The 11,193-nt window shown below is 38.6% G+C and overlaps 1 protein-coding gene across 1 annotated transcript; it reads right to left on the bottom strand.

Moving 5' to 3' along the window:
- Window positions 1–370: 370 nt before the first annotated feature.
- Window positions 371–2,673, bottom strand: LOC105950104 (putative pectinesterase/pectinesterase inhibitor 51). The gene is made up of 2 exons (XM_012973420.2): window positions 1,572–2,673; window positions 371–1,122 (listed from the first exon to the last, which is right to left on the bottom strand). Exons 1-2 carry the CDS (start codon window positions 2,653–2,655, stop codon window positions 437–439), a joined length of 1,770 nt encoding a protein of 589 aa, XP_012828874.2. The 5' UTR covers window positions 2,656–2,673; the 3' UTR covers window positions 371–436.
- Between the last annotated feature and the right edge of the window lie 8,520 nt (window positions 2,674–11,193).

The following is an 11,193-nucleotide window of genomic DNA, read 5'->3' as shown; positions in this document are numbered from 1 at the left end:
AATTAAAATCTAACCGGAAATTGGAATCTCATATATGCTCCAATTCCAATAAAAAAAAAAACCGGAAAATTCATAATCGGATTTTGGAATGAAAAATGGTTTTCCAAATTCCGAAAAAAAAAAAAAGGGACCTGAATTGGCGTAAAACATAAATTCCGTCCCAATTTCCAGCACTACTTGGGACAATTATCACGTAAATAAAAAAAAAAAATCAATCCACATAAAAGTGATAAAGCCATTTATAATCATTAGATTTAGAACATGTATTATTAACAAATGCATGTGAACTTAGTTACACGTGAGCTGGCATTATGGTATTCCTGGACCACCTCCATCACAAGAAACTCAGTACTAAATGTTAATCCACCACTAAACTATTAATTATTTTGTGATTACATTAATTAATATATAGATCTGCACAAGACCTACAAAAAAATCAAGAAGAAGTAGGAATCCACTGATCACCTTGAATGAAATTCTGAACCGAATACGAATAAGCACGCTCCACCGGAATCTGGCTACTCCAGCTCACTCGCTGACTCGTATTCGAACCGGGCCCCACATTTTCAAATTCACCATAATAAAGTGTACTCAACGCAAAATCGCCACTCCAAGGCATCCACCCCTCCGCCTTTACAATAACCTCCAAAAAACAACCAATAAAAACCGTTCTCGAATATTCCTTCCAAGGCCTACCTAGGAAATTCTTGTGCACACTAGGCTTACTGTAATACAACGCCATGTAAGCATCCGTGCCGTTAATTACGCAGTTCTGAAACACGAATCCGGTCGACTGTGACGGATCGATTCTGCCTTGGGCGGTGACCGCATTGTTCTCTCCCTTTTCCGGTTTTAGCTGACGCGGCGCGATGAGTATTTGGCAGTCTTGGAAGAAGGAAGCTGAGTTTCCGAAGATGAAATCGACGTTGCCTTGGATGTGGCACGACTTGTAATATTGACGTAAGCTGTGGGCGTAAAGGGTATCTTGATTTCCGATGAATTCGCAGTTTTCTATTACAGAGAGATCGCTGTCTGATCGGAACGCGACCGCTTGGTGAGCATCGGGGCCCGCTGTGTTCTGGAATGTGAGTCCGCTCGCCATAAATCCATCTCCAACAACACCTTTTTTTTTAAATCGAGATTCAAATGTTAGACGATCTATTTATACAATCAAATGTGACTACGCAAATTAGACAACAATGAATAGAACTTTCGCGTATTCGAAACTTAATTTGTTCAAAAAATCCATCAGCAAATCAGAACAGAGTAGACACAAATAAGCTCTTCGAACAGTGCAATATTTGAGTCGAGATTTTTAAAGAAATTTGTCGATACCATTAAATATATGATACTAGATGAATGTATACTCTCCCATTAATCGTGCTTTATTGCAAAACTTCTCTTTAATGCCAAACTATGTGTCATATATTACGAGATTTTCATATCAAACACATCTCTCAAACGGTGTCGAAAAGCTGTCGAAAAGCTAAACGAAAACTCAAATCGGAGACGAAAACTCAATCTTAACAAGTAAACTAGATCACAAGTAACAGAGAAAGCAGTCAACTTACCGACAGTGGCGGAGTTGTAGGTGGATATACCCTGCTGCCCAACATTCATGGACCCTGAAATGACCGTTTTGCCCATGCCATCTCCCAAGAACACAACATTCTTCTTCTCCAACGGTACCCGGACCGTTTCCTCATAAATCCCGGTCTTGATCCATATCACGAACCGTTGACCCGACCCGGAATTATTATCCGGGGCGGCATCCACGGCCTGCTGCACTGTCTCGTAATCGCACCCGCCGCCTGCCTTGCAGACGGTCACATCCGCATTTAGACCCGGCGGCACGCCACCTGGCGACCCGGACCCGGGGGAGCTCGACCCGGATTCCCAGAACCCGTCACGCTCCGTCTTGGGCGGGACCCACGACACGGTTCGGTCGCCGAAGAGGTCGTAGTTCACCATCATCCCGAGAGCGTCGCTGGTGGAAGGGATGAGGGAGGAGTGGAAGAACGACATCGTTTCGGCGACGAGGGAGGTGTCGTTCACGTACTTGAGCGCCGACCAGCAGTCGTACTGGTACACCAGGGCCGCGCTCGTCCATGCACGCGCGTCCTTGATTCGGCCACGTGGCAGCGCGTCCCCCACCGACAAATTCGTCCTGTACTCCGAGTAACGCAGCAGCTCCAGGCAATTGTTCGCGGCGCCGGAGCGGGTCGGGTTGTCTGCCGACCCGTCCAGTATTTTACGGACCATGACCCGACCCGTATCCAGATTCTGCGACGAAACCCACATGGCGGATAGAATCACCTGAGCAACGGCGGCGTCCGGGGGAACCCGGTTCGACTTCGACAGAGAGGATTCGCACGTGGGAGGGTCACGTGAGGCCTTGCAGGCCTCGCGGATGATGGTGGAGCGATCGCCGGCGGGAGGTGGGGTGTCGGCGGTGGGCTTGACGTGGCGGTGGCGGGAGGCGGAGGAGATGGTGAAGAAGAGGAGGAAGGAGACGAGGCCGAAGGAGAGGAGAGCGGCCATTGAAATGAAGATGAATTTGAAATGGTGGAATTGTTTGGGATTGTTGTTTGTGGGGTTGGGCAATGCGGGCGGTGCGGTGGGTTTTATAGGTTTTCTGTGCTGCATCATTTTCATAATTATTAAAAGAATTTCTTCCTATTAAATAAATGAAATTAAAAAAAAAATGAACAAATTGGGTAAAAGAAACTGTCACAATCAAAATCAAGAAAATAGCAAGAAAGAATATTAGAGTGAATTTGGAAGGTAGTGATTTGGAAATGGAGTCACGGGATTTGAGTGGGACGGTGAGACAGCGAGCACTAAAAGATATGGGGATAAAAAGTGTATTTGGAAGTTGGGTTGTTGGAATTAATGGAGATCTGGTTTTGGTTACACTGTTTAGTGCGTGAATCTGTGTTTGTGGGGGCCGAGGGTTTTGGTGAAGGAGAAGGTGGGTGGGGGTGGGGATTAGTTGGCATTTTAAAATGGCCATGTGGTTTCAATTTGTTGCACTTTACCCCCTATCGTATCAATTTAGGCATTTAAACTCCCTGTGGTTTGCACAGTATAGCGGCCGTCAGTTTAGTTGTTAAAGGTTAATAGGAATGGTTAAATATCTAATATACCCTCCTATTTTTTTTACAATTTACATGTTAAGACAACAACACTCTTTGTGCAACTTAATTGCACACAACCATTGTGTAATGTCTAATTGTCGGGTAAGTTCTCGTGTTAAAAAATTAGCAATTACCTCCCTATGTTTCATTTATTTAGCCCACCGCCCTTTGAACTAGATAAATCTATGGACCAAATGACCAAACTACCCCTAATTAAATGTACAAATAAATAAGAAAATATAATTAAAGCAATAATAAAGAAAAATAAAAATAAATTAAAAGAACTCATTAAGTTGCACGTGGCCTCTTTTCTCCACACCAAAAGAAAAAACATAGTTGAGAGAAGTCTGTCTTCCCCGTTCTTCTTCTGCAATCTGCATCTTCATCTCTGCCGACTTGCCATCGTCATCTATCCTCCGCCATGCTCCATCTCTGCTATCATCCATCTACGCCACTATCTTCATCTCTGCTCCGCCATCTCTCATTTTGACGTGAAGAATCTGATTCTAAATAGATGCAGACCCAAAAAGGAATCCAAGCCTCTCTCTCCTCCATCAAAATCTCACACAGTACACACACCGACACCAACCAAAGACGACCCTCCATCAGCACCGTCGTCGTCCACTTCGCTGGCACTCACCTCCGCCTAATAATCTGGCATTGGACGCGAACCCTAGATCGCAATGCATATATGCTCTTGCGAATTCAAATGTGAAACTGGATTTTAGGGATTCTCCTTCTCAATCTCATTGGCTCGCTGGGAAAGAGAAGATGAAGATAATTGCGGTGATGGTTTTGGTTAATTTTGGAGAAGAGGGGTTTTTTAAAATATTAAGGACTAAATTGAAAATTTTATAAACTTTATTTTGGGGCTTATGAATCGAGGTGAATCTGTAATTTTTGAATTTTCTAATTCAAAAGGTGTAAACACATTAATTTATGGTAAAAAAAAGGGTTAATTACATTTCGCCACCTAGACTTTGCCCGTTTTTGCACTTTACCACCTTAACTAAAAAAAGTTGCACGGTCGCACCCAAACATTCATTTTTGACGCACATAACCACCTGGAGGGAATATTCTGGCGAATCTTTCCACTTTCCGGCGCACGCACGCTGCACATGCCAAAGTACATGGGCTTTTTCGTCTTTTCCTTTAACATCCTTCTAAATGCCCTAGCAGTCGTTGACTTCCCCCATTTCAATTCAATTTCACACCTTCACAAAAAATCCCCTTTTCTATGTCAATCTAGGGCTAACATTGTCGACGATAAATTGCAATAATCTGAAGATCTTCGTAACTCTATCATGACTGGGAAGTTAAGAGAGGGCAATGACTTGGACGATTTTCGAAAAAATGCTCCAGAATATGGTATGCGTTCTTAGAATTCATATTATTTGTTTTTTTTTTATGTAAATAGTTGTTTTATGTATTCAATGTGGTTGCACATGGGGTGTTCTTGGATTTGTTTATAATATACTATAGTGATTTCTTTGTTTGTTTATAGTATATTTCTGTATTGTGTGGACCACATTAATTTTCTTGTCTCCCATATGTTTATGCTAGCTTACAATACATGTTTGGACCACATTTTAGTCTCCCACTTTGATTTTAGCACGTTTTAATTTTTTGTCCTTATTACCACATCATACAGTTTTTTATTAGATTCACATGTTCTGAAAATGTGTTTTATATATTTTTTGGCAGGCCGCAATAGTGATTATTTCACAATAGTAATGCACCATTCTGGAAAAATTATGGATTTAGGTAAGATCTGTTATGTGGGTGGGAAAGTTAGTTATTTTGACTACTGTTGTTATGATGAAATGTCAATGACTGAAATAACTGAAATGGCAAGGGAATTAAAATTGGAAGATTGGGAAGATTTCTATCACAGTAGAAGTGCAATACAAGATTGTAGTGTTCTTTATTTAATGGAGAATGATAATGATGCTTTGGAATTAGTGAACTATCTTGACAAAGACAGAGTCACTACAATTTATGTGAAGCACCTACAAGTAATAGAAGATGAAACAGAAAAAAGTCAACCTGATTCCTTTGATTTAGATAATCTTCCATATGTAGATGAAGCAGCAGGGTATGTGAGTGATGTTGATGAAGTTGATGAGTTTAATGATGTGTCTGAGTCTGATGTGCCTGAATTTGAGGTTCTTGGTAGTAATATGTATGTGAATCATATGACTGATATTTTTGGTGATAATGATGGTTTGTTTGATGATAATGAAAGTGGTGGCAGTGATGTTCAGTCAGTTGGAGATGATTCAGAGCACTCTGACTTTTTGGTTGATAGTGATTATTTTGCATCTGATGATGATTTTCAATATGATAACAATGTTGATCCTGGGGTAGAGTGGGGTGGACTTATGTCAGATGAAGAGGCTGAAGAACCTAGAAGGTCTAGGAGATTAAACAAGGGAAAGAGAAAGTGGCAGAAGATCAGATTGATGAAACTGCCAAGAAAGATCAATGGAAACACCACAACTTTCCAGTTTTTAATCCAAAGGTAGAAATGGCTGATCCTAACTTTCAGCTTGGTGTTTGCTTCAATGATGCACAGAGTTTTAGAGATGCCATAAGACATCACTCCATAGTTAATGGTAGGGACATAAAGATGAGGCTTAATGAGAAGTATAAGATTCAAGCCATATGCAAGCATCCAAGTTGTCCCTGGCTAGTCTATGCTTCTCAAATGAGAGGTGAATCCACCTTTCAAATCAAGACAATCAATGCAGTCCATGAATGTAACAGAAAGAAGAGGGTGGCTTGTGCAACTTCTAGGTGGTTGGCCACTAAATATGCAGACAAAATAGTTACTGATCCAAGATGGCCATTGGACTCTATGATGACTGTGGTCCAAAATGACTGCAAATTGTTATTTAGCAGACACCAACTGTACAGAGCAAAGCAAAAGGCAATAGAGAAGAGTACAAGGTCTAATATTGAGCAGTATGGGCTCATATGGAGGTATGCTCAGGAAATTAAAAAGTCTAGTCCTAGGACCATTGTTAGAATCAAAGGAATTGGTGAAACAGATCAACTGAAGTTCAAAAGAATTTACATTTGCTGGGGTGCATTGAGACAGGGGTTTCTTGATGGGTGTAGGCCAATCATCTTCTTAGATGGTCGTCACTTGAAGTCCATATATGGTGGGATTCTTCTATGTGCAGTGGGGATAGATGGAAATAATGGCATGTATCCTTTTGCATATGCTGTTGTAGAAAAGGAAAAGAGAGAAAGTTGGTTGTGGTTTATGAATTTGCTGAAAGAAGACTTGAAGATTGATGAGAGTCAGCACTGGACCATCATGAGTGACAAGCAGAAGGGGTTATTAGATGCAGTGGAGGAAGTTCTGCCTAACAGTGAGTACATATTTTGTGTCATGCACTTGTACTGTAACTTCAAGGTATCACATAAAGGATTGACACTCAAAAACATTTTGTGGCAAGCTACTAGAGCTTCAAGAGTGGTAGATTGTGAAAGAGTGATGAGAGATTTGGCCTCCAAAGATAAAGATGCTTTCAAATGGCTTGCAAAAAGGCCTGCTGCACATTGGAGTAGAGCTTTTTCAAATACCAATTCAAAATGTGATACACTTTTGAACAATATGTGTGAAAGATTTAATGCAATGATTCTAAGGTCTAGAAGTCTACCAATAATTGATATGTTGGAGGCAATCAGAAAGACCTTGATGAAGAGGCTGCATGTGAAGAGGGATAAGATGGCAAGCCACAAGGGTGACATATGTCCTAACATTCAGAGACAGATAGAGGAGCTGAAGAAAAAATCAATGGAGTTCATAGCTAATTGGAATGGTAAGGATCAGTTTGAAGTTGAGAATTGCTATGGTGATAGATTTAAGGTGCATTTGGGAGATAAGACTTGCAGTTGTAGAAATTGGCAAATCTCTGGAATTCCTTGTGCACATTCCATTTCAGGCATGTACTATCTGGGGAGAATGCCTGAAGATTATGTTGAAGACTTGTATAAGAAGAACATCTATATGAGAGTGTACAACCACTTACTTGACACACTTGAAGGAATTGAATCTTGGCCTGAATCTGGAAAGCCACCCTTGCTTCCTCCAGACATTGTGAAGATGCCAGGCAGGCCTAAACTGCACAAAAGAAGAAGGCAACCAAGGGAGATCAATGGTCCAAATGACATCCCACCACCAGTTGCCAAAACAGTAACAAGGATTGGGAGTTTGGGTAGACAAGGTGTCATAATGACATGTAGTTCATGTCAAAAGAAAAACCACAATGCAAGAAGTTGCCCCTTGAATAAGGCAAGTGGTGCAGTTAATGACACGGCCAGGTATATGCATAGTTTTCAATTATTCATTATTTTATTAAGTTAATTGTTAACTAATGCAGTTGAATTTGTTTCCAATGCTAGAGAAAGAAGTCAAACACACAAGCTAATGTTACTCAACAACAAAGCCAAACTGTGACAGAACAACAAAGTCACACTACATTTGAACCTCATATGGAAGTTCAAACAAGTATTGCTATTAACAGAAAATGTACTTAGCTTTTATGATTTGTAGCCAAACTACTGTTTCTATGTTAATTTATGATTTTTTGATTTTTTGATTTTTTACATTTCTGTAGAGGAAGCTTGTTTTTTACATTAACCAGACTCAAGAAAGTGTAGCTGAGCCTTCAACAAAGAAGAAATTACCAGTGTCAAGAAAAGGGAAGAAATCTATGATTTCTGAAAAGGTAATGTATTTAAGATATGTTTGAAACCCCCAATTTCTTTTATAATTTATTTTATTCTAACTTGTGGGAAAAATCAGGTTATTGGTAAGACAAACAAGGAAAATGAAACAATGGTTTCTTCGGATACAAGGAAGGGGAAGGAAAAGGGAAGGAAACAACAATGGTGGCCAAAACAAGCAAAGGGAAGAAGCAAGTTGTGCTTCAGCCTTCATCCCATCACAGAATCTGAGGCAAAAAAAAGCCACACCAAAGAAGAAATAGTGGCCATTTATTTTGTTAGGATGTTATTGTTGTGATTTAAGTACATTTTGAACATTTTAGATCAATACTTTTTGCATTTTGGGAATGATCTATTGGGATTGCTCTTTTGAGAATGACTTTGTTATTGGTCTTGTGAACTATTTTGTATTTTGGTAAGACTATGTAATTTGTATTTTGCATTTTGGTAAGACTTTGCACTATTTTATATTTTGGTAAGACTATGCACTATTTTGCATTTTGGTAAGACTTTGAACTATTTTGTATTTTGGTAAGACAATGTATTTTGCATTTTGGTAAGTGTTAAGTGTATATTTTTACACTTTATCGTACCTTTTTATTTGAGTTTTAACGATAATTGGTGCTTAAAAAGTTGATTTATTGTATTTTAGGTACAAATTGAAGAATTGGAAAAGTATGGGGTCAAAACTGCAATTTTGGAGAAAATATGGGCCAAAAGTGAAAAAATCAAAATTCTGAAGATATAAAGCTCGGACGGCCGTCCGAGTTTTAGTTCAAATTGTGGGACGGCCGTCCGAGACCCCGAGGCAGCGCAGTAAAGGGATTTTAATTGCACAAGGAAACTGCCTTCTTTCCCAAGTTCTTCACCCTATATAAGACCAAGCCAAGCACACAATTGGGGATCTTTTTAGGAAATTTCAAGAGCAACAAAGCAATAACAAAGACGAAGAATTGGAAGACTCTAAGCATAGATTTATCGTTTATGACTTATTTTATTTGTGTTTTTCCTTTAATCATGAGTAGCTAAATTATGTATTTCTAGGATTTTATTTGGAACCCTATGTGGAATTTATGAACCAAATTCTATGATTTTATGCAAGTTTTAATTCCGGATTATTTCTTCGACTTGTTTTATTAAGTGCATGAACTTGATCAACTTATGTGCTTTTATGTTATTGTTAATCGCATGAATCGGAAGATCGGGTTAATAATTAGAACTGTGGTAGAAGAGCCTTTGTGGTATTAACATAGGAATATAGTCAATCTCTTAGGTAGCCATTATTGAGATTTGTGCTTAATACTGTGTTCTAGAATTAATTGCATATGAATATAGTAATTGAATCTAGGGTATTAGAATCGTAATACACGCGGAAGCGGGTTATGATTATTTTAGCATCTCAGGTTAATAATCCGGGTTAATTACTTGCATACTTGAAGGAATTGGGGGAATAATAATCACATAGGGGGAAGAATAAAATCCTAGGCTTGTTTACTCTGATAAATCTTCGTTTTTAATTGCTTTCGTGCTTTTGTCTTTTTAATTTTCTTTTTAATTTAGTTTAATTTAGTTAATTCTCTCAAAATTCGACTGTGTAGGGTGGGCTTGATAATAATTGGTAGGATTTAGCGTCTAGGATTAAATAATTAAATATTCCCTGTGGGTTCGATATCCGGACTTTTAGTCCACTATATTATTTGTACGATACGTGCACTTGCGCGTAGGTATTACTACCAACAATAAGACATTGTTTTGCATTTTGGTAAGACTTTGCACTATTTTGTAGTATTTTGTATTTTGGTAAGACTATGTATTTTGCATTTTGGTAAGACTTTGCACTATTTTGTAGTATTTTGGATTTTGGTAAGACTATATAGTTTGTTTCTTGTGCACTTAGTTACTTTTTAAATGATTAGGTTTTTTTCTTATGCAAAACTCAGTAGGTATACAATAACATTCATTACAAATCTATATTGCCATTACACAACAACATAAAGTTAAAAAGTTATTACAACTACTTAATTGAAGGCAAGTACATAACATAGAAAGATCAATACTTGTTCTAAACATCTAAACAAACATATACACTAAAAACATTGCAACTGTCAAGGCAATCCACAACCATTTTTCCCTTGAACCCTTCTTAATGAGTTGTTCTTCACACTTCTTCAAATCATCTTCACACTTCTTCAACTCATCTTCACACTTCTTCAACTCATCTTCGTACTTGTTGATCTTTCTAAGTAAACCAGGAATTATGTTACGAGATCGGTCACACATTGGAGGGTCAATCCACACATATTATTTGCAACCCCCAATTTGCTAGAAAAAACAGAACACGTTATAAGAATTCAAAATCAGCAAATCTCCTCCATGCATTCAAAATAAGATTGACGAAATTTACAAGAAATTCATACCTTATATTTGGGACATATAGCGAATCTCCTCCCTAGATTCAAATCCGTCCAAGATGTTTTCATTATTGCCATTCTTGCACAGTAGCATGTATTATTGACATGGACTCCACTACTTTGTGACATGTCCAGAATCTAAACAAAAGAACGAAAGGACGAAGAGAGAACAAGGAGAAAAAGAAAAAAAAAATGCAGACAAAAGAAGAGAGAAGAGGAGAGGATGTAAAGAGGAGGGAAATCAAACTTGGAGAAATTGAGATGGAGGGAAATTTAGGGCGAAATTAGGGCATTTAGAAGGATGTTAACGGAAAAGACAAAAAGCCCATGTACTTTGGCATGTGCAGCGTGCGTGCGCCGGAAAGTGGAAACATTCGCCATAATATTCCCTCCAGGTGGTTATGTGCGTCAAAAATGAATGTTTGGGTGCGACCGTGCAACTTTTTTTAGTTAAGGTGGTAAAGTGCAAAAATGAGCAAAGTCTAGGTGGCAAAATGCAATTAACCCTAAAAAAAAAAATCAACCAAGTCATTTTCAAGCGAGTGAGATGCACACTCTGTTAACCTTTAATGGCTAGATTGACGGCCGCTACATTGTGCAAACCACAGGGGGATAAAAGGCCTCTCTTGATATGATAGGGGGTTAAGTGCAACAAGTTGAAACCACAGGGGGTAAAGTGCTATTTACCCTTTTAAAAATGATTGATGCGCCTGGGGCTTAAGTTGTGATTATTTTTATTTTTATTTTATTTTGCTTTTCTATTAGAAAGAAATATATGTTTGATTTTTTTAATTCTAATTAATGAATTTATAAATTAAATAAATATAATATAATTATTTTATGTGAAAAATATAATTCAATTTAAAATGTGAAATGTTAAGAATGGAGGAGTGTAAATCGGAAATAAT

Source organism: Erythranthe guttata, chromosome 12, assembly GCF_056151865.1.
Source record: "Erythranthe guttata isolate IM_541 chromosome 12, IM_541, whole genome shotgun sequence".
Lineage (NCBI taxonomy): Eukaryota > Viridiplantae > Streptophyta > Magnoliopsida > Lamiales > Phrymaceae > Erythranthe > Erythranthe guttata.
The sequence above is the reverse complement of the archived record's forward strand: the minus strand, read 5'-3'. Positions and strand labels throughout refer to the sequence as shown.